The sequence below is a fragment of the Cibotium barometz genome, chromosome 32 (genome assembly GCF_041138505.1).
Source record: "Cibotium barometz isolate CiBa-2024 chromosome 32, ASM4113850v1, whole genome shotgun sequence".
Taxonomy (NCBI): Eukaryota; Viridiplantae; Streptophyta; class Polypodiopsida; order Cyatheales; family Cibotiaceae; genus Cibotium; species Cibotium barometz.
In genome coordinates, this window is record NC_141077.1 from 8,165,964 (window position 1) to 8,190,906 (window position 24,943).

The 24,943-nt window shown below is 48.4% G+C and overlaps 1 protein-coding gene across 1 annotated transcript in view; it reads right to left on the reverse strand.

Moving 5' to 3' along the window:
• Nucleotides 1-405: 405 nt before the first annotated feature.
• Nucleotides 406-24,943, reverse strand: part of LOC147619774 (hydroxyethylthiazole kinase family protein) — a 29,823-nt gene continuing 5,285 nt past the window's right edge. The window contains exon 3 of the mRNA XM_086825606.1: nucleotides 406-1,138. Within this exon, the coding sequence (XP_086681732.1) occupies nucleotides 749-1,138 (390 nt within the window). The 3' untranslated portion in view covers nucleotides 406-748. The remainder of the gene's footprint in view (nucleotides 1,139-24,943) is intronic.

Below are 24,943 nucleotides of genomic sequence, written 5' to 3' on the forward strand. Positions count from 1 at the left end.
ATTTCGTGGTCATGCACGTTCGGATGTATATGAGAGAGACAAACTCTGCGTGTGAGAGAGAGAAAGAGAGAGAGCACATGAACACTACTCCGACTTCATAGCTTGACTTTCCATAAAATACTACTCCGACATCATAGCTTTGATTTCGTGGGTCATGTATATGAGAGAGTGAGGAGGAAAAGAGAGTGTGTGTTCTTTATGTCTAGGGAAGACATGAGACCAATGTAGTACAATTTGCACGTGCGCAATTACGTGCATGTGCCTGGGTGCCACACGTGTCTGTGTGTGTGTGAGAGAGAGAGAGAAAGAGAGAGAGAGAGCACATGAACACTACTCCGACATCATAGCTTGACTTTCCATAAAATACTCGTGTGTCCTAAACCTGACAAAAAATTCAAACCCAACTTTCTGAAAGCCTTGAACCATCACTTCGTATATTATGTGATACCTACAAGGTAACTCTACAAGGTAACTGTGCCACTTCACTACTAATCAGAAGCTGGCTGATTTAGCTAAAATCGACAATTCTGTGCAAATTATGGCCCTACATCAAGTACGTTTGACAACCAAAATATTATATAATCCCAGCATCAAATCTACATGGATAATGTATTGTTTGACACCCAAATATTATCCAGGTCCCAGCATGAAATCTGCATGCTAATCTTAAGATAATAGCCTGCGATAGTATTCAATGTCATCCCTCCTCATCCAACCTTTCTATAAAGGCCCGCAAGATGCGATAGGTCTAGATTTGAGCAATGCGAATCCGGGAAAGAACAGCCCCTTCATCTAGACCATGGAGAGCATCTAGCATATGCATGCGGAGAGAAGCTGGCCCATTTGCTCTTTCAAAGCCAATTTCACCTGATAACCCAAACAAAGCTAGGGCAAAAGCTGCTGATTCCAAAGGCCGTGTAGGGTTGACAGAAACAAAAGCAGCAATGAGGGCTGTCACTGCACACCCAGTTGCTGTGATACGCTGCATCAAAGACACTCCATTACTCACACCCAGCACCCGTTTCCCATCGGTAACCAGGTCAACCGCACCTGATACTGCAACGATGCATTGTGCCTTCCTTGCTAGATCCTTCGCTGCCTCCAAGGCATCTGTTGAGCTGTGTGAACTATCCACCCCCTGCAAAATACAGTTCATTCTAAACACTGAGGCCCCAATATATAATCAGCTTTTATCTTCATATTATAGCAAGTACAGCAATGCACTTACCGATAGTAAGCGCTAAACTAAAAGTTCGTATCGACAGTCCACACCTTGAATATTTTGAGAACCAAACCACACAAACCATTTTGTTTTTTTATTAGCATAACCGCAAGACTTGGTGGGCTATTCTTCCACTTCGCCTGCAAGCAAGCACCTAAGTTGCTCCTTGGTTACCCCATTGGAGTTATTCTGCACATATGGTCAGTTGCTACCCTGGTAAAGTGTGCCATGTTCTTTTTTTCCGAGGAAAGAGATCCTTCTATTAGTTAAAAACAGCAGCCATAGGCCAAGTATACATCAACAGAGAAAGGGGAGGGTGGATCTCAGAGGGAAAGCCACAACGGCGGCCTGTAATGCCAAGTGATCTCGCTGGCTGATCAGAGAGAAAGGGCCCCCAGTGCCAGGTGCGCAAAAAAGCCTCCACACGTTCAATACTGGCCGCGGAGGATATAAATGACATCAGTCCAAATGGAATGGATGGACTCAGTTCACCGCGGGGGGGGGGGGGGGGGGGGGGGGGGGGGGTGCTCAATGGCCTCGCCTCAAGAGCCTGCCATATATGCCATGCAGCTACGCTGATGATGATCTCCCATCTCTGACAAGTCCCAGGGGGGACAGAGGGATCCGACAATCTGTCAGAAGAGGATGATCTTGCAATAAGAGAGCCAGAGAGTTTGTCCTCCTGCTGCCTGGTCATAGGAAAGAGTGGGGCCGGTCTCAATCACCCATGTCTTACTCCCCCCCCCCAAGATGATGGTGCACGGCATGGACTGTACGGTACCGTCGTGTAGAGGCAAAGGATCCTCTGCCAAACATGTTGCCTTTGGAACAATCCCAAAGCCAGTCCTGCTATGACTCTATGGGATGGCTGCAATGCACACACTGTGTGCCAGCAATGATGACACTGCAGTGGGCTAACTGCCATAGGAAGAGTGTGATCTTCCTTAGTCGTGTCCTGTAGGCGCTTCCAATAATCTCCAAGGAAACAGGAAAAGATGTCCTGGGAGGCCCAGCCGCTGAAATCCTTGGTGGGGGATGATCAATCAGCCCCGAGGGCCTACTGAAAAGATGAGTGCACGCCCCCTGTCAGAATTGAGGACTGCTAGGGGAATATCACGGTGTGCAAAGGAGCCTAACCACTCCGGGAGAAATGGGGGGGGAAGGGGGGCACGGGGGGGTGCCCCGGACCTCAGCAAGGTGTCAAGGCATCGATCATGTGCCTCTGGGGGGAGCCTCCTGAAACTGGATCACTCTCGCAAAGACTGAGCAGGTCCTGTGCTGAGTGGCCCCCACGCAAGGTGAGAGCGAGTGCCCAAGGGGTGGCCACTGGGCATCCTGAAGAGGGGTTCCAAATCAACAACTGGTGAAGTCTCTCCTCATTAAAGGCCAGGAGCAACTGGCTGAGGGCTGACCTCAACCTCTGATCAAACTGTTCCTCATTAAAGGCCAGGAGCAACTGGGTGAGGGCTGGCTTAAGGTGACCTCAACCTCTGACAAAACTGGCGGCAAATTGGTCCTCAAAGGAGTTGAGGCCTCAGGCGCCAGCCTCCGTGAAATCCACCGCTGGGGGTTCAAGGTCCACCAAGAGACGGGGTGCAGGACGAGATCCAAGCACAAATGAAGGCCTTCTAGGGCTCACCCCCTGGCTGAAGGCTGAAATGACCAGCTTGCCCAGAAGGGCTCTGCTCTAAATAGTTGGATCAATGATGCCCAGACCACCATGATGATGAGGCTGCTAATGACCCTCAAGGCCACATTGGCCCACGCGGGCCAGCCGTTTGTCCCCGCCCAAAGGAAGTTCCAGATCAGCCTTGGTACCTGTCCGAGGCATGCCTTGGAGAAGCCCAGCAGAAGTAATGTATACCACATGGTGGCCATGAGCACCTGGTTGGCCCCTGCCACATGACCAGCTAGGGAGAGCCTGCCGGAGCTGCACTACAGGGGATTCTTCAAATGCTCTGAAGTAGAGGGGCAAGCTGCAGTTCTGGTTCCCCACCTGACATCCCAAATATCTAACTGGGGTGCCATTGGGTATCTATCCACTGGACGCCAAGCTGGGGTGGTTGAGGATCCAACCCAAAAACCACACGAGTTGTGCTAATTGATCTGAACGCCTCAGGCCAAGCAGAAGTCCTCGATTGCCTGTGCAAATCTCTCCAGATTCCCTTCCTCTCCTGGGAGGTAGGCGGCTGTATCATCTGCAAACTGAGTCTAGAAGCTCCTCCTGTGATCTGATGGGTAGACGAAGACCTTGTAGCCCTGTCCCTGAGCAGGCAAACACTGATCATTGCCTTAGCAACAAAGTGGAAGAGGAAGGGGGCAAGAGGACACCCCTGACGAACTGATCTGGTGATTGGGAATGTGTCCCCTGTGGTCCCTGAATAAGGACCTCGCTGTGGGCGGCGGAATAAAGTGCAGAGACTCCTCGGATCCATCCTTCTAGGAATCCCATCCTACGCATGGTGCCCTAGAGGAATCATAGGCAATGAAGTTATGAACAGAACCACCATATCCTCCTGCCGGAAGCAGGCCGTGGCAGTCGCCTCCCAAAAATTGAATATGTCATCAAGGATGCTTCTATCCTGGATGAGCCCCGTCTGTGTGCCATGAATCAGATCCGGGAGGTGAGGCTAAAGGCGGCAGCTAATGGCTTTGGTGAGGATTTTGTAGGCCCTGCCAAGGAGGGTGGTTGGGCACCACTGACTGTCAGAATACGCAGCGGAGATGATGACCAAATCTGGGAACACGAGAGCAAACACAGTGCATAAAAACAGCACAAGAGAAGGAGAGAGATAGAGGCATGCAACTCTACTCTATATACACAAAGAAGATCCCGAATACAAGATAAAATGGCAAGGGGTGTGGGGGTCCATTATATATGGACCCCAGGCAGCAGTCGGCCTGCTCCAGAGGCAGCCGACAGGGTCCAGTCCTCCATGACCAGCTACAAGGGCCAGTCGGCCAGCACAACTTGAGTCGGCCAGTGCTGTACATAAGTCGGGTACAGTCAGCTAGAGGAAAAAGCGCCTGCCAGCTCACGACTGCCCCCCCAAGCCATAGATAAATGGGAAAAATATGGGGAAAAATACGGGGAGTGAGGAAAAATGAGAAAAGCACCTACAAGGGCAGGCATGTCAGAATATGCAGCGGGAATGATAACCAAACTTAGGTAGACAAGAGCAAGTAGACTGCAGAAAATAATCAGCACAAGAAACACAGAGAGATAGGTGTGTAAACTCTTCTCTATACACAAGATCCCGGAAAAACTGAATGAGAAAGTGGTGGGGGCTGAGGGGCTATATATACAACTCCTAGAGGGCAGTCGGCCGGCAGCAGAGAATGCCCACGACTGGAGAAAAATCCCACGACTGCATAAATGCAGTCGGCCAGCATCCTGATGCCCACGACTGATGAGGAAGCAGTCGGCCAGCAGACCTGAAGCCCACGACTGATCAAGCTCCAGTCGGCCAGCAATGGGGTGCTCCTGGCATCATCTGGCAGCCCTCCCACCACTAAGAAAAATGGGAAAAAATACGGGGAGTGTGGAAAAATGATATACGGGCGGGCACACCCACAACAGAGGCCCTGGTGTATACAAATAGACAGGAGATGACTTCTAACACCCCCTCTCAGCTCCTGGTTGTGAAACCAACCCAAGGGAGCTGGAGCGCCGCCTGAGCGTAGCCTGAGGTAGAGACTTCGTGAAGAGGTCCGCCGCATTGTCCTCCGTCGAACAATAAAGTAGCAAGATGTCACCCGCCAAGATCTTCTCACGTACAAAGTGATACTGTATCTCTATATGCTTGGTCCGGGCATGGAAAACCGGGTTCCGAGCAATAGCTATACAACTCTGGTTATCGCACTGGATGACTGTGGGCTCCCTCTGTGGAAACCCAATCTCGCCTAGCAGCCTCCGCAGCCATACAACCTCACAAGCAGCACCACAAGCAGCCCGATACTCTGCCTCTGTCGAAGAAAGGGCAATAGTTGGCTGCCTCTTGCTGCTCCAAGAAACTGCTCCTGAGCCGAGGGTAAAAGTGTATCCTGAAGTAGATCTCCTCGTGTCTGGATCTCCTCCCCAATCTGAGTCACTCCAACCTTGGAGCTTGACTCCATTCCCTCCTGTGTAAAAGAGTCCCAGATCCTTCGTACTCTGCAGATACCGCAAGATCCGCAATCCTGCATCCCAATGAGTCTTCAATGGCGTCTGCATAAAAGAGCTCAACAGCCCCACGGAGAAGCTCAAGTCCAATCTGGTGTTCAGCAACCAGATCAATGAACCAACCAACTTCCGGTACTGCGAGGCATCAACTGGCTCACAAGGATCTGTAACGGTTAACTTTGTGTTCGGGTCCATCGGCGAAGTAATAGGCTTGCAGCTCTCCATCCCAAAGGCCTCAAGCAACTCATGAACATACCGCTGCTGAGAGACGAAAAACCCCCTCTGGGTCTGCCAGATCTCCAATCCCAAGAAGAAGTGGAGTAAGCCTAAGTCGGTCATCTCAAACTCCTTTGACAAGGCAACCTTCGTCACCTAAGTCGGTCATCTCAAACTCCTTTGACAAGGCAACCTTCGTCACTCCAATGTGCTCCACATGACTGCCGGTGAGAATGAGGTCATCCACATAAAGGATGATAAGTGTGACCATGCCGCGTTCCCGAAAGAGATACAGGTTCGGATCTGCAACCGATCTCTGAAATCCAGTCCGAATAAAGAAGGAATCAATCTTCTGATTCCAAGCCCTGGGAGCCTGCTTAAGACCATACAAGGCCTTACGTAACCTGTAAACCATCCCTTCCGATCCTGGAACAATAAAGCCAGGAGGCTGCTCAACGTACACCTCCTCCTGCAGGTCACCATTAAGGAACGCAGATTTTACATCCATCTGGTACACGGGCCACCTCTGAGAAGAAGCAAGGGCAAGAACGGTCCGAATCGTGGTCATCCGCGCTGTCGGTGCAAAGGTATCCTCGTAGTCGATGCCTGGCCGCTGAGCATAACCTTTAGCCACAAGCCTGGCTTTGTGTTTGTCCACCGACCCATCAGGCGCGTACTTGGTCTTAAAGACCCATTTGATACCAATGACTGACCGCTTCGACGGCCTTGGTACCAACTCCCAAGTGTGGTTCTTCTCGATGGCATCAAGTTCCACCTGCATGGCTTCCCTCCAAGTATCCTGTGAAAGGGCTTCCTTTACGGAAGTGGGCTCTTTGTCCCGCATGATACGAGACATCAAAGCATAGTTCACCTGAAGAAGCTCCGCTGTGTTGCTTTTATCTCGGACTCGATGTGATCTTCGAGGGCCGTCCTCTGTGGTCCACTCGGAGGGTAGCTCCGTGACACCTAACTCCCGAAGGGTGTCTAACAACCACCTAGGTACTCGAACAGATCGTGGAGCCTCCTGTGATCGCGGGGGCTCAACTCCAGCTCTGCGGGCTCAACCTCCTGTGATGACTGAGGTGGATCAACTGGAGTAGTAGACTGGGAATCATCATCAAACTCCTCTGGATCTCCAAGAAGTGGCGGCTCCTCGACAGTAGATGCTGGAACATGCTCGTCAAAGACCACATCCCGGCTGACAACAATCTCGTTCCTCTCTGGATCATACAACCTGTATCCCTTGGAAAGAGAGTTATACCCCACAAATACCAGCTTGCGGGACTTGGAGTCAAGCTTCCCCCTCTGCTTCTTCGGAATATGTACATACGCGTCACTCCCAAAGACACGGAAGTGCGAGACATCGGGTTTCCTGCCAAAATATGCCTCAAATGGAGTCATATGGGGTACAGAAGTCGTCGGAGAGCGGTTAATGGTATGGACAGCCGTTGCCACAGCCTCACCCCAAAGTGGACGAGGAAGATCATGATGCTCCAACATGGTCCTCGCCATCTCCACCACAGTCCTGTTCTTACGTTCAACAACTCCATTCTCCGAAGGCGATCCAGTATTAGCCAATTCCCTCTTGATGCCATGATCTGCACAAAACCGGAAAAATACAATCGAGGAGAATTCACCTCCTTTGTCAGCCCTGAGAGTCTTGACCTGAAATCCAGACTCTTTCTCCACCATCACGTGCCAATCCTTGAACCGAGCAAAAGCCTGGTCCTTCTAGGATAGAAAGTAGACCCACGTGAATCTGGTACAATCATCAACAAGCAGCATGAAGTAGAGAGATCCTCCCAAGGATGGTATCTGCTGTGGTCCACACAAGTTAGTGTGAATCAACTCCAATGGTTTCGAAGCCCGCCTGGAAGCCTGATTCGGAAAGGATTCCCTGTGCTGCTTACCACGTATGCAAGAACTGCAGCGTCCTTGCCTATTATCAACATCTGGCAAGCCAACCACCATCTGGTCCCGGAAGGCGCGCCGCAAAGCATCCACATTTAAGTGGCCAAAACGAAAGTGCCACAAATCTCCGACCTGAGAGCCTATCAATGAGGAGAGTGCAGAGAGCTTGTAGATGCCATTCTCCACACCGCCTTCCCAAACAACTTTGCCTGTCTCACGATCCCTTAGAGCAACTGAATGCTCCTCAAATTCCACCCGAAAGCCAGTCTTGCATACCTCATGCACTGACAGAAGATGAAAACCCAGAGCAGGGACATAAAGAACACAGGAAGCATGCTTGCCCCCCTTGCCGTCGGGAATAATCTCCATCCGGCCCTCACTATGTATCAGAATAGTGGAGTTATCGCCAATAAAGATACGACCTGACTGCCCTTTAAGATCCAGAAAGAAGTCACGGGATGGAGTCATGTGCCTGGAAGCACCACTGTCGAGAATCCATTCCCGGGTATCCTTCGCGGTGAAGCCAACTGCCTCCTCGCTCGAAGATGATGAAGCATCGGAGTCCACCATCTCTAAGTGCACAAATGCCGGAGTCTTCACAGCTGAGGCTGAGGAATCAGCACTCTTTCCTGTCCGCTTAGGGCACTTCCTCCAGTAGTGGCCTTTCCCGCCACAATCATTACAAGATCTTTCGGCCTTCAGCTTCTCTCGTTCTGGATCAGGCTTCTTCTTAGAAGACTTCTCCGGTGAAGCCTTCCCTTTGCCCTTGTTGGTATTACTGCCTTTCGACCGTTGGCCAGTTAAGGCCTCTGAACCTCCGCCGTGAGGAGGGTTCATGAAACGTTCCTCCTGGTCCAAGACCATTGGCACAAGCTCCTCCCAAGTAATGGTGCTGAGCCTGCCACTCGTGATCAACGAGGAATAGAAGCAGAATACTGACCAGGCAAGTGGGAAAGTAACGTGATGGCCATATCTTCGGATGATATCTCTTTCCCAGCTTGAAGGACTTCCTGCTAAAGGACCTGCAGCTTGTTAATGTGTTCCCGCATCGTCGAAGACTTTGCAAGGTTCATAACCCGCATCTGCACTTCCAAGGATATCCGCTTCATGGGTGACACCCTGTTATACAACGAAGCCAAGTGCTCCCATATGCCTCTCGCCAACGTCATATGCTTCACATGGTTGATCACCTGTGGTGTGCAATTGAGAAAAATAAACGACCGGACCCTGGCGTTGACACGATCCCACATGTGTGCCTGTGCCTCTCGGTCCTTCCTCGTTGATAATAACTCCCCTTCCTCAGCTTCCGGCCGTGGCACCCCTATGATAATAAAATCAGCAAGGTCATATGACTCCAGAACTGACTCCATCATGACCTTCCAGATGCCGTAATTGGACCCGTCCAACTGACGATCCACTGGGAACGTGGGGAGAGTCGGAATCTTCACGTGCTTCTCAGCCATCTCTAGTAAATCTGCCATCGCGGAGAGTAACCTGAAAGGGTGGGTGGGTGGGAAAAAAAATCTGAAAATCTGCAAGTGGCTGTCCAGCACCTTTGCCCGCCTTCCTCTTGCACCTTCTCTTCCCGTTCAGCCCGAAACAGTCCACCAATCAGCAACCTATTGCTCCCCCTCTTGCTCAGAAAAACACCCAAGATCTCCTAGAGCCTAGGGCTCTGATACCATGTCAGAATATGCAGCGGAAATGATAACCAAACTTGGGTAGACAAGAGCAAGTAGACTGCAGAAAATAATCAGCACAAGAAACACAGAGAGATAGGTGTGTAAACTCTTCTCTATACACAAGATCCCGGAAAAACTGAATGAGAAAGTGGTGGGGGCTGAGGGGCTATATATACAACTCCTAGAGGGCAGTCGGCCAGCAGCAGAGAGTGCCCACGACTGGAGAAAAATCCCACGACTGCATAAATGCAATCAGCCAGCATCCTGATGCCCACGACTGATGAAAAAGCAGTCGGCCAGCAGCCCTGAACAGTCGGCCAGCAATGGGGTGCTCCTGGCATCATCTGGTAGCCCTCCCACCACTAGGAAAAATGGGGAAAAATAGGAAAAAAATACGGGGAGTGTGGAAAAATGATATACGGGCGGGCACACCCACAACAGAGGCCCTGGTGTATACAAATAGACAGGAGATGACTTCTAACAGGGCACACCCACAACAAAGGCCCTGGTGTCTCAGTAAAGACAGGAGATGACTTCTAACACCCCCTCTCAGCTCCTGGCTGTGAAACCAACCACAGGGAGCTGGGGTGCCGCCGAGCAAAGCCTGAGATAGCGACTTCGTGAAGAGGTCCACCGTACTGTCCTCCGTCGAATAGAACTCTAGCAAGATGTCATCAGCAACGATCTGTTCACGAACAAAGTGCCTCTGGATGACCGTGGGTTCCTCCAGTGGAAGCCCAATCTTGCCATGCAACCTCACCACCTCACAAGCAACATCACAAGCAGCCCGGTACTCTGCCTCTGTCGAGACGACAAGGCAAAAGATGACTGCCTCTCACTGCTCCATAAAACTGCTCCTGGGCCTGAAGTAGATCTCCTCGTGTCTAGATCTCCTCCCCAATCTGAGTCACTCTATCCGTGGAGTCGGACTCCATCCATCAATCCCCCTCCTGTGTAAAAGAATCCAAGATCCTTCGCAAGCTGCAGAAACCACAAGATACGCAATCCTGCCTCCCGAAGAGTCATCTGCAACCATGAGCTCAACAGCCCCATCAGGAAGCTCCCGTCCAATCTGGTATCCATCAACCAAATCAATGAACCATTCTGCTTCCGAGTCAAAGAGGCATCACACTGCTCACAAGGATCAACACCTGTTACGGTGGGAAGCCAAGTCCTGGAAACTTGGTGAAGACCACGCAAGGCCTTCTGAAACCTGTTGACCACCCCCTCTGAATCCGGACCCACAAAGCCTAGAGAATGTGCAACCACCACCTCCTTTTGCAAGTAATCAACTGCCACCTGCCTGGCTTTCCAAGAGGTCCCCGTGGAAAGAACATCCTCATCTACAGGAGTTTCTTTGTCCGGAATGCTACGAGACATCAGAGCATAGGTCACCTGTAAAGTTTCCTCTGACTAACGAACACAAGAACCACCAACATCAGTACTAGAAAGTTCTTGCCAACTGCTACCATCAATTGTCAAGCTATCCACCATCTAGTCCGGGAAAGCCTGCACCTGCAGCATATCCACACTTAAGTGGCCACTACCAGACTGCCACTCATCACAAAACTGAGGACCTAGGAGAGAGAGTGCTGAAAGCTTGTAAACTCCATTCTCCACTCCACCTTCCCACACTACCTGGCCTGTCGCTTTGTCCCGGAGAGCAACAAAATGCTCATCAAACTCCAAGCGTACGCCAGTCTTGCAAACGTGATGCACTGACAACATATGAAAACCAAGTGATGGAACATACAACACTTGGGAGGAATGCTTCCCCACTCTGCCATCGGGAACTATCTCCAACCTGTCCTCACTGTGAACTGGGATGGTGGATGTATCCCCAGTAAGAATGTGACCAGAATACCTGTAGAGATCCTGTAAATCTGAACGGGAAGGAGTCATGTGCCTAGAAGCACCACTGTCTAGAATCCACTCCCGAGTATCCGTAGCGGCGAGTCCTCCAACCTCCTCCCTGCCTGAAGTAAATGAAACATGTCCATCACCTCCAGGTGCACAAATGCTGGAGTCTTCACACGATTGCTGCTGAGGATTCTTCACCCTTCTCGGTCTTCCGCTTGAGACATTGCCTCCAATAGTGGCCTTTCTCGCCGCAATCATTACAAGTCCTCTCTACCTTCAGTTTCTCGCGGTCAGCGTCGGACTTCTGCTCAGAAGACTTCTCCATTGCAGCCTTCCCTTTGCCCTTGTTACTACGGCCTTTCGACCGTTGGCCAATTAAGGCCTCCGAACCTTCCGCCGTGTGGAAGGTTCGAGAATCTTTCCTCCTGGTCCAAGACCGTGGGCACAAGCTCCTCCCACGTGATGGTGCTGAGCCTACCACTGGTAATCAAAGACCAGTAAAATGCTGAGTACTGAGAGGGCAAATGCGACAGCAACGTTATGGCAACGTCCTCCGATAATATCTCCTTCCCTGCCTAAAGAACTTCCTGCTGAAGAGCCTGCAGCTTGTTAATATGCTCCCGCATCGTCGACGACTTTGCAAGGCTCATAACCCGCATCTGTACTTCCAAGGAAATCCTCTTCATGGGCGATACCCTGTTGTAAAGAGAAGCCAAATGCTGCCATATACCTCTGGCCAGCATCATATGCTTTACATGATTGATTACCTGCGATGTGCAGTTGAGGAAGATAAAAGAACGGACCCTTGCGTTGACATGATCCCACAACTGTGCCTGTGCCTCCCGGTCCTTACGAATCGACAATAACTCCCCTTCCTCTACTTCCGGCCGTGAAACCCCAACAACGATGAAATCAGCAAGGTCGTAAGACTCCAGAACAAATTCCATCATAACCTTCCATATGCCGTAGTTGTTCTCGTCCAACTGACAGTCCACCGGGAACGTGGGGGTGGGTGGGAACAAAGAAGAACTTACACCTGCAAAGTGGTTGTCCAGCAAATCAGCCCGCCATCCTCTTGCTTCTCCTCTTCCCGAACATTCCAAAACAGTCCACCAATCAGCAACGCAACAATCCCCCTCTTGCTCACACAGCTCCCAAGAACTATCAAGAGCCTAGGGCTCTGATACCATGTCAGAATACGCAGCGGAGATGATGACCGAATCTGGGAACACAAGAGCAAACACAGTGCATAAAAACAGCACAAGAGAAGGAGAGAGATAGAGGCGTGTGACTCTGATCTATATACACAAAGAAGATCCCGAATACAAGATGATACAAGATAAAATGGCAAGGGGTGTGGGGGTCCATTATATAGGGACCCCAGGCAGCAATCGGCCTACTCCAGAGGCAGCCGACAAGGTCCAGTCCTCCACGACCAGCTACAAGGGCAAGTCGGCCGACACAACTTGAGTTGGCCAGTACTATACATAAGTCGGGTACAGTCGGCCAGAGGAAAAAGCGCCTGCCAGCTCACGACTGCCCCCCCAAGCCATAGATAAATGGGAAAAATACGGAGAGTGAGGAAAAATGAGAAAAGCACCTACAAGGGCGGGCACACCCACAACAAAGGCCCTGGTGTCCTAGTAAAGACAGGAGATGACTTCTAACACTGACATCCCTCCAAACCGTCACCACCCTCCTTGGGAATCAAGTGAATGAGTCCCTCCAAGAGCCCCTCCAGCATGTTGCCACTGATTATGATCTCATTGAAGGCAGCCCGAAAACTATCCTCCATGAGGTCCCAGAGATGAAGGAAAAGAGAAACCAGTAGGTCGTCCGCTCCAAGGCACTTTCCATGAGGCAAGGCATGCACAGCATCACTCAGCTCATTGCTCAAGAGGGGGAAGCTCAAGAACCTCTATAGACTGGGGTCGTGCATGTGTTGCCATACTCTCTTGCAGCCTCGATCTGTAGGGTGAGGGGACCGGCCGAGAGCCGCCCCTATATAGAAATATGTGGCAATGGCCCGCACCTGCAGGGGATCTGACTCTATAGTACCGTCTGCACACCACAGCTTGCGGACCCCATCTCGGCAGTGGTGAGGACGTGTAATCTCGAAGAAATCCCACGTGAACCTGTCTTCTACGGTCTACCTGAGACCAAAAAGATGCACGGGCATGATACATGAACTACACCCTCCTCTCCTCAATCAAACAGATCTTCGTGCGAGCTGTCTCCATTTGTGACTCCAACCACAGGCTGTCTGGGGTCTGCACCTACAGTCTCTGAAGCAAGGCTAGACTCCTGCGAAGGCTCCCCTGTTCACGGAATGCGATGAGTCTGCCCTCTATAAGAGTGAACTAATCTTTCTAAGCCCCGAGTCGAGTTCTGCTGCAGTTGATCCCTGCTTGAACATGAGTGTCCCAAATCTCTACAATCTGTGTGCCGATCTTGGCATCTTGGATCAAGCTCTCTGGGATGTGGACACTCAGCATACTATCTCTCTGATCTTGGACCTAACGCTAGTTTGGGGGGGGGGGGGGGGGTGAGTGACAAAAGTACAAGTAATAATAATAAACCTAGTCTAGGTGTCCTTTCACACCAAATGTTCAGCAGAAAAACCCGTAGGGCAAAAGTGCCCTTGGAGTTGGTACCTATTCACAAGCAGCACTACATCTAAGCATATGCCCTCAAATCCCCCCTTAGTGGTAATGTGAAACTGTAGAAGGATGCAGATTACTCCCTTAGGAGAGTCAGCATAGAGCTTTGCGGAAAGCTTCAAACTTCTCTGAAGGCAATGCCTTGGTAAACAAATCTACAATGTTATCTTGTGTAGAGCAGTAGGTTAAAGTGATCTCCCATGCATGAAGCCTCTCCCTGAAGATAGCGGAAGATACGCTAAACTCCTTGTCAATGCTTAGTACCTGGATTGTGCATAAATTTGATGGCCTAGGAAACACCAAACTAAATATTGGGTCTCATGTTGCACAAATATATGAGACAGCCAACTGCTTGGCTGTACATATTCATGTCATAAGGCTCTTCTACAGCATATATACTCAATTTAAGCCTTGTGTTCTACTGGGTAGAAATAAGCCAACAATCCTGAAAGCCAAACTCATGCAAGAGCTTCTATATGTACTTGGATTGAAGCATCATAATGCCGCCATCTGTCTACACAAACTCTATGCCCAAATAGTAGTGCAAGAGACCCAGATCTCACATCTCAAAGGAGGTCTTTAGTTCAGCTTTGAAAGCTGAAATTACATTCTCACTGTCCCAATCAATAGCATGTCATCCACATAAAGTATGAACATATGAGCACAAGTAAAACCCCATGATCCTCTTTAACATAGAGGGTGCTCTCAATTAGACTGTTTCAAAAAGCCTGGCTTACCAAATAAGAGTGTATCTTCTCATGCCAAGCTTTGGGAGCTTGTTTGAGACCATAAAGTGCCTTCCGGAGCATACATGCTTTGCCTTCTTGGACAACACCACAAAACCAATGGGTTGACTCACATAAATTTCTTCGTGCAAGTCCCCGTTGAGAAAGGCTTTCTTAATGTCCAATTGATGCATCTTCCATCCATGATAGGCAACCAAAGCAACAACACATCTGATAGTGGACAGCCGTGAAGTAGGTGCAAAGGTGTCATCATAATCTATGCCTTTCTACTGGGCATAGCCTTTGGCAACAAGTCTAGCCTTGTACCTACCAATGGCATCATCAGACTTTCTCTCAACTTTAAAAACCCACTTTGTACCAATTGGCTTTTTGCCATGAGACAAGTCCACTAGATCCCATGTGCTATTTTTATGGATAACATTAATATCCTATTGCATGGCTTCTTGCTAGTGCTCATCCTCTTGAGCCTCCTCATAAGATTCTGGCTCATCTTTGTCATAAAGACTACTCATGCAAGCCACATCTACATGTTCTCTAGCATTTCTAGAACCAACTCGTGTCCTGCTATGAAGAGAAGCTGAGAGTTTACTCCCTTGCAATGTACGGACCAGCCAACGAGCCATTGTTCTAGCCTCTTCCAAAGCTGTCTGCTCTCATGAACTACTTCCTCTATGGCATGATCTGCAATGGACTGATTTTCAGCACCTACATGCTTGATGTCCATTAGGCATTTCCAGTGGCTGGTCTATTCTAACATCGATACCCAGTGGGAGTATTCCCTCAAACATATCTTGTGAGCCATTTTGGAAATGTCTACTAAATTCAGCCAGTGGATGTGCTGAATTTTCAGCAAATACAACATCTCTACTTTCAAAGATCCTTTGACTACATGGGTTGTAGAGACAGTATCCCTTGCTACCAATCCTATAGAAATATGCATTTAACTGCCTTGTCATCCAACTTGCCTCTTAGCTATGGAGACACATGATCATATGCAAGACAACCAAAAGTCCTCAAGTAGCCAACCGTAGGCTTTCTATCATACCAAGCCTCAAATGGAGTAATGTTCTTTAAAGCTTTGGTAGGGCACCTGCTCAAAACATGTGTTGCACACAAAATAGCCTACATCCAAAACTTGTGAGGCTGGCCCTTATCTTTAACCATACATCTAGCCATCTCCATTAATAACATATCCTTTCTAACACACCATTTTGTTGTGGTGTGTATGGCATTGTGCATTGATGTTTAATGCCTTTCTCTGCCAAAATGCTTTAAATGCATCTGACATGTATTCCCCCCCTCAATCTGAGCGGAGGATTTGCACTTTGCAACCTGTTTCATTTTCAGCTCGAGCTACATAATGCTGAAAACACATGAACACCTCAAATTACACCCAAGCAAATCTGGAGTAATCATCAATGAAGCTCACAAAATAAAGATGCTTCCCAAGTGATGGTGTTCTCATGGAACGACACACGTCACTATGTATGAGCTGTAATTTTCAGACAGCCCTTATAGATCAATCCTTTGGGAAGGCATTCATGCGCATTTTGCCTAAAATGCATCTTCACATACATGTCTAAGAGGCAGCTCCACATGAGGCATATCCTGCACCATTTGATGCCTTTGTACCAACAACAAACTGCCATAATTCACATGCCCAAATCTGCACGCCATCACTATGCCTCTTGCATGGCAAAAGTAGAAGTAGTGGCTAAACATGCATCTTATGCTGTCTTCTCAAATGAGTCCAAGTATAGATATAGAGGCCCCGGTACAAAGTCCCAAAAGTGACTATCACATAGTTGCAAAAGCATTAGAGGGGTCCCCTGCCAAACCAAATTCTTTCTATTTGTCTACTTGGCCTATCTCTTCCTACACTCACCAATGTAATGTCCTGGCTTTTTGCAATAATGACACTTGCCCTTCTTCTTGGGCTAATTTGCATCACTCTTTGCCTTGCTTGATGGCTGTCCAGAATCAGCCTTAGACTAATGGTCGCCACCCTTTGCCTTGACCTTGCCTTTGTCATTGGCAACAAAGGCCTAGTCACTTTTGTGCATAATGGAAGATTTATTCTTCCTAGACTATTGCTCCTGTAGTAACAAGCCCACCAACTCCTCAAACTGTAGAGGCTCTCAATCACCCCTCAAAGACGAAGTAAGAGAATGTGGAAATTCAAGCAGGACTCTGACAATGACTACAATGTCCTAGATACAAGTTCCTTTTCAAAAATGATCTCATCAATATTAAGCAACTGCTTCCGAAGATCCTGGATCTTCGTAAGATGGTCCCTTTTGAGGCAGCCCTCAATGAAATAAACAAATCTCTCTTGGAGGTGATATGTCTGGAGGCTCCACTATCAAAATACCATATAGCCTGTGTTTCATTAACATTAAGAGAAAAGTGCTCTTGTGATGCATCATAACTGCAAACCAAAAAAGCCAAGTTCTCAAGTTCTTTCTTGAGGTATGCAACCATGACCTCATTCTTTGCCTAATACATTGTTTCAAGAACATCCCATGCACGTTGTGAAGTCTTGCATGACCGGATGCATGGAATAATTAACTCTCGACAGACGAAGAGATCAAAGCCATTACCTAGGCATCACGTGCCATCCCATCTTCTCTGTTCCCGAGTGGCAGGAGCAAGTGTTGGAGCCTGCTAAGCACCTCTACCAGGAGTGGCAGGTGCAGTGTCTGCAGGATGGGGCTCATCACCACCACTGACATACCCCACACATCCAAACTATCACAAACTAGAACTAGGGTAAAATAACACATAACAAAGATTGACGAAAAGCTTTTAACAAAAGGGTAATTAATAAAAAGATAAATCTAGTTCCATAATCTGCATTGCAAAGCTCAGAAAAAAAAAAAAACCAGCCTAGTTTTGTTGGTCAATTTGACTCCTCTAACTCTGTATCAAAGGGGCCAAAAGAAAAGTGTGGAGGACGGAGAAATCATGCACGAGAGAACAAAGAGCCAGGTGTTTTGGCAAATCAAGAAGTGACACTTCGGCTTTACTGTGCAGTAAATGACCTGCTTCTGGCAGCCGTAAACGACAGAACTGGGGGGTCAAGTGTAGGGGTTTTGGCTACTATGCTCTTATCGGTCCCTTTACCCTAGACTTACTCAAATATCCAAAATATATAATGAGGCTACACAATTCACAGGCTCTTGTCTCTCAGCAACTCAAGCCTCAAATGTCAAAGAACGGAGGAAAGTGTCAGAATATGCAGCGGAGATGATGACCAAATCTGGGAACACGAGCAAAAACGCACGCAGAAAAACAGCACAAGAGAGAGAGAGATGTAGGCGTGTAACTCTGCTCTATATACACAAGAAGATCCCGAGGAATGATACAAATAAGGCATGGGCGCTGAGGACCTATATATACCTCCCTGGAAGGGCAGTCGGCCAGCACTAAAAGTGTCCACAACTGAAGAAAGAGGTCCACGACTGCATAAATGCAGTCGGCTAGCTATCTGATACCCATGACTGGTAAAAGGCAGTCGGCCAGCAGCCCTGAAGCCCACGACTGATGAAGATCCAGTCGGCCAGCACTGGGGTGCTCCCGGCATCATCTGGCAGCCCTCCCAAGCCTCGGAAAAATGGGAAAAAATAGGGGAAAAATGCGGAGAGTGGGAAAAAATGGGAAAACACCTCATAAGGGCGGGCACACCCACAACAAAGGCCCTGGTGTATAAATCTAGACAGGAGATGACTTCTAACACCCTCTCTCAGCTCTTGGCTGTGTACAAGAGTCCATGATCCTTCGCATGCCGCAGAAACCACAGAAAACGCAATCCTGCCTCCCAAAGAGACATCTGCAACCATGAGCTCAACCGCCTCATCAGGAAGCTCCCGTCCAATCTGGTGTCCATCAACCATATCAACGAACCATACAGCTTCTGAGTCACAGAGACATCACACTGCTCACAAGGATCAACACCTGTTACGGTGCACAAGCTGTTGAGATATCGAGCTCTAGTGAGGCGGTGGACACTGATGACCCGCCTGGGGGATAGGCCCCACACTTACACCACTGGCATGGTTGGTGAGATCATGGGAGATATGCGGCCAGTGGGATGACAGGCTGTGTGACAGCCATTCTAGAGACTGGCATGGTTATAGCGCCAGCTCATTTAGTCGGGTTCACACTATAGAGAACCCGTGTATGTATTGGTTGAGTACCTTTCATATTGTGTGTACTCTTATTCTTGTATATGGTGTGTTGAGTGTTGAGTAGAGAAGAAGAAGATTTTCAGCCTCTCACCTTGTGTGTTCTCTATTAGGGTTTTGTGAGTGTGTGTGTGTGTGCTTGCAAGAGCTCAAGCTCTCCTCCCCCCTGCATCTTTTCATGGTATCACAGCCTGGTTCGTGCTAAGGGCTGAGCTGCAAGCAAGAGAACCACAGGAAGCGGTACGAGGGTAAGAGCTTCAACTACTCTTCCCTATTTGTGTTGGTGACTACACCCTTGTCGGGAGCTCTACGGGAGGCACCGGCAAACGATCTCCGATTGAGGAGCTTTCTTCGCGGGAGTGAAGCTATAGGGCAACTATACAGTCCTACGTCCTACGGACTGAATTTTCGGACCGAAAACGCGTTTCGGGCGCGTCTGGACCTCCGTTTTTCAGAAAGCAGGCGATTTCGAGCACTGCGGGTAAGTCATCGATTCTCTGCAGAACTCTGTTTTAAGTACTGCAGGAAGACAGGTTGACTGTGCAGACACTGTGGGTGCTGCAAAGAGGTCTACAGTTGCCATTCGGTGTATGTATGCACATTGAAGTCACTGGTTGTGACATTTGAGAGTACTACAGTACCGCTGTGCAGAAAATACAGCATTTGTGCAGAAAAACCAGAGTGCAGTTTCTGGTAAAATTGTGTGTTTGGCAAGATGTCTAATGATGGCATAACACAGATTGTGGCTGAGAAGCTGGATAAGAATAACTTCCATGCTTGGAGGTTCAGGTTGACGAATTTCCTGATGGGAAAAGGCTATTGGGACTACATAGAAGGTGAACATGAAGAGGCACCAGAGATACCGGATATAAATCCGACTGCTGCAGATGTGAAAGAGTTTAAAGACTGGAACCAAGGAGCCAGGAAGGTTATGTATTGGCTCTCCATTAGTATACAGGACACCATGATTGGGCACATTCAGGATGCCAAGTCCCCCAAGGAGGCGTGGGACACCTTGGTAAAGCTCTATGAAACAAATACCAAGGCACGTAAGATACAATTGAAGAATGAACTTCATACTGTGTGGAGAAAAAGAGCATGTCTGTGAATGATTATGCGTTGAAGATAAAGGGTATTGTGGAATCCCTTGCATCTATTGGTGTGTCAGTAGATGATGATGACAAGGTGGAAGTCTGTCTACGTGGTCTCGGGCCACAATACAAGGCGTTCAAGACGTCTATTCAGACTCGGGAAAACATTCCCAACTTTACAGATTTGGTGTCTATGCTGATTATCGAAGAGAAGAATTTGGGTGAAGACCAACAGTCTTCACAAAGCAAAAACAGTTCAGAGCAACAGGCCTTCTACACGAGTTCAGGAAGAGGACGAGGTAGAGGAGGCCGTGGACGCGGTCAAGGAGGTGGCCGAACAGGTAATCAGAATTATGGCCAGCAGCAGCAGCAACAACAACAGTCCCAGAATCAACAACAACAACAACACGCAGGTGGAAGAGGCAAATTCAGAGGCAGGGGGAGTCAAAGAGCCCGTGGAAATTGGCAAAGGCAATATAATGATACATGTGAATGCTATTATTGTGGTAAGCCTGGACATGTGCAGTCAGAATGTTATAAGAAGCAGGCTGACATGCAAAATGGAAAAGTGCAGCAAAACAACTATGCATCCTCAAGCAGAAGTAATGAGGATAATGAAAGGTTGTTTGTTATGCAGCATGTTGTGAATGCCATGTCTGAAAATGTTGATGCAGCACAAAAAGATAATGTATGGTATGTGGATTCAGGCGCTTCGAACCACATGACGAGTCATGGGGAGTGGTTCAAGGAGATGAAAAACCCGGAAAGACCAGGTTTTGTGGAAACAGGGGATGACACTGCTCATCCAATTGCCCACATTGGAGATGTGCCATTGTCTATGCAGGATGGCAAAGTGAAGTACCTTGCAGATGTACTTCATGTACCGAACATAACAAAGAATCTGGTTTCAGTTGGCCAGATGATTGAGCAGGGTTTGCAGGTTCGGTTTAACCCTGATGGATGTTATGTTGAAGATTTTAAAGACAAGTGCAGGTTGGTTGCAAAAGGCAACAGAGTGGGCAGAATGTTTACGTTGGATGTAGACATGCCTGAAATGAGTGCTGCAATGTTTGCAAATGGTTCAGGAGTTGTTGCAGACACAGACATATGGCATAAAAGGATTGGTCATGTGAATGTGCAGAGATTGAAGTCTATGCAGACAAAAGGAATTGTGACAGGGCTGCCAAAATTTAAAGTGGAAGGTATGCAGAAAATATGTGAAGCATGCCAATTTGGGAAGCAAACAAAGCATGTGTTTCCACGTAACAGATATGTGAGCAGAAATGCACTAGATGTTGTGCATTCAGATATATGGGGTCCTACGAAGACCATATCTATGGGAGGCTGCAGGTATTATGTGACTTTCATTGATGACCACACAAGGAAAGTGTGGGTATATTTCATGAAGGAGAAGAGTGAGGTGTTTACTCACTTTCAGAATTTCAGAGTTTTGGTTGAAAAGCAAACAGGGAAATATGTAAAGTGCCTAAGGTCAGATGGAGGGGGAGAGTACTTCTCCAATGAGTTCTCTGAATATTTGAAGAAGAATGGTATTCGGAGACAGTATACATGCAGATACACTCCGCAACAAAATGGAGTTGCTGAGCGGAAAAACAGGCACATTGCTGAGATTGCGCGAGCATTGATGGAAGAGAAGAATATGCCGCATTGCTATTGGGCTGAGGCTGTTTCTACAGCAGTATACATCATGAACAGGACCCCAACTGCAGCCATACATGATGTAACTCCAGAGGAGAGGTTTACTGGCAAAAAACCAGATTTGTCTCATCTGAAAGTTTTTGGATGCATTGCATATGTGCATGTGCCAGATGAGCTGAGAACTAAGCTGGATCCGAAAGCTGAAAAATGTGTGTTTATTGGATACTCCCTTGAGCAAAAGGGATACAGGTGTTATAACCCTACTACACGTGAGTTGAGGGTAAGCAGAGATGTTGTCTTTGATGAGATGAGCAGCTGGTATGCTGCTGGAAAAGAAGCTGTTGGGGCTGATGTGAGTGGAAGTGTGGTTGCACAGAATGCAGGTCAGCAATCACAATCTTTGAGTGGACCAGGAGAGTCCTCATCTACTGGGTCTGTTGATAGACCATGGAGTGGCAGGCTGCGTCATAATACCAGCCCTGCAAATGTGATTACTACATCACGTAAAGGAAAAGAGAAAGTGGTTGAGCCCCTTGGTATGCCTGACATTTCTGCAGGGCATTCTCATGTTGATGGAGAGTCTAGTGGCTCAGATATGAGCCTTGATGAGGAGCTTGGGATCCCAGCTATGAGAACACCTGGTGTAAAGAAGGCTATGGAAGCCATGAATGAAAAGCTGCGAAGATCAGGGAGAGTGAAGAACCCTGTGCAGAGATTTACATATGATGGTTATGTGGCACATCACTATGCATATATGGCAAAGGTTGTGCAGGTTGTTGAGCCCACATGCATTGATGAGGCTGTTGGAAATGTGTGTTGGGAGAAAGCTATGGACGAGGAGATGGATGCACTATATGGAAATGAAACTTGGGATTTAGTGCAATTGCCTGAAGGCAAGAAAGCCATTGGCTGCAAGTGGGTGTACAAAGTTAAACATAACAGTGATGGAAGCATAAACAGGTACAAGGCTAGATTGGTAGCCAAAGGATATGCGCAGACATATGGGATTGATTATGAGGAAACTTTCAGCCCAGTTGCCAAGATGGCAACGGTGAGAGTTGTGATAGCAGTGGCTGCGTCAAAGCAATGGTCTTTACATCAGATGGATGTAAAGAATGCATTCTTGCATGGGGATTTGCAAGAAGAGGTGTATATGTTGCAGCCACCTAGTTATGAGGATGTGGGTCACCCCGAGCATGTTTGTAGGTTGAAGAAAGCCTTGTATGGCTTAAAGCAAGCACCAAGAGCATGGTTTGACAAGATTTCTGAATATCTTGTCACTATTGGCTTTCATGTAGCCAATGCAGATTTCTCATTGTATGTGAGACATGGTGATAGAGGGGTTGTGCTTGTTGTCATCTATGTAGATGACTTGATCATTACGGGGGACCATGATGCAGAGATCTTTGATGTAAAGATCTTGCTTAGACAGAAGTTTGAGATGAAGGATCTGGGGGAGCTCAGATATTTCTTGGGCATTGAGGTGATTAGGTCACCACATGGTATTGGATTACTGCAGAGACAGTATGGCTTGGACATGTTGTCCAAGTATGGTATGACAGGCTGTAAGCCTATTTCTATGCCATTGGATCAGAATGGCAAGTTGAGTGCAGATTCAGGAGAGATCTTGGAGGATCCTACTATGTACAGAAGCATAGTAGGAAGTTTGATCTACATGACGATCACCAGACCAGATTTGAGCTATGCTGTTGGGTTGGTGAGTCAGTTTATGCAGGTTCCACGGAAACCGCATTTGGATGCAGTGAGACGCATACTGAGGTATGTGAAGTCTACTTTACATTGTGGACTATTCTATGAGACTGGGACAGAGATATGTGTACATGGGTACACAGATGCTGATTGGGCTGGTAGTATCTCAGACAGAAGATCTACCAGTGGATTCATGTTTTCTTTGGGGAGTGCTGCTGTGACTTGGAGCAGCAAGAAGCAGCCTACGGTTGCTCTATCGAGTACGGAGGCCGAGTACAGAGGAGCTGCTATGGCAGCATGTGAGGTAGCTTGGTTGAGAAAGCTACTTGCAGATTTGGGTCTATCAGTGGATAGACAAGTTGTCATTTTCTGTGACAACATTAGCAGTATACAGTTGGCCAGGAACCCAGTCTTTCATGCTCGTACGAAGCACATAGAGGTTCACTACCACTTCGTCAGAGAGAAGGTCTTGGCAGGAGACCTTGACCTTGTTTATGTCAGCACAGAGGATCAGGTAGCTGACATCTTCACCAAAGCATTGGGTACAGAGAAGCTCCGCAGATTCAGGGCTTCGCTTGGTGTACATGAGATGGAGTTGAGCTCGAGGGGGAGTGTTGAGATATCGAGCTCTAGTGAGGCGGTGGACACTGATGACCCGCCTGGGGGATAGGCCCCACACTTACACCACTGGCATGGTTGGTGAGATCATGGGAGATATGCGGCCAGTGGGATGACAGGCTGTGTGACAGCCATTCTAGAGACTGGCATAGTTATAGCGCCAGCTCATTTAGTCGGGTTCACACTATAGAGAACCCGTGTATGTATTGGTTGAGTACCTTTCATATTGTGTAAGCAAGTCCTGGAAACCTGATGAAACCTGTCAACCACTCCCTCTGAATCCGGAACCACAAAGCCTGGAGAAACCACCTCCTTCTGCAAGTAATCACCTGTGACCTGCCTGGCTTTCCGAAAGGTCCTCGTGGAAAGAACATCCTCAACTACTGGAAGTTCTATGTCCCGAACACGACGAGACATCAGAGCATAAGTGACCTGTTCACCTTCCTCTGACTCACGAACACAAGAACTACCAACATCAGTACTGGAAAGTTCCTGCTAACTGCTGCCTTCTACTGGCAAGCTATCAACAACCTGGTCTCGGAAAGCCCGCACCTGCAGCGTATCCACACTTGAGTAGCCATTACCAGACTGCCACTCATCACAATCCTGAGGACCTGGGAGAGAGAGTGCTGAAAGCCTGTAAACTCCATTCTCCACTCCGCCTTCCCAAACCACTTTGCCTGTTGCTTTGTCCCGGAGAGCAACAAAATGCTCATCAAACTCCACCCGTACGCCAGTCTTGCAAACCTGATGCACTGACAACAGATGAAAACCAAGTGCCGGAACATACAACACCTAGGAGGAATGCTTCCCCCCTCTGCCATCGGGAACTATCTCCATCCTGCCCTCACTGTGAACTGGGATAGTGGACGTATCCCCAGTAAGAATATGACCAGAAAGCCTGCAGAGATCCTGTAAACCGGAACGGGAAGGAGTCATGTGCCTGGAAGCACCACTATCGAGAATCCACTCCCGAGTATCCGTTGCGGAGAGTCCTCCAATCTCCTCCCTGCCTGAAGAAAATGAAGCATCGGTCTCCATCACCTCCAGGTGCACAAAAGCCGGAGTCTTCATGATTGCTGAGGAGTCTTCACCCTTCTCGGTCTTCCGCTTGGGACACTGTCTCCAGTAGTGGCCTTTCTCGCCACAATCATTACAAGTCCTCTCTGCCTTCAGCTTCTCGCGGTCAGCGTCGGACTTCTTCTCAGAAGACTTCTCCGAT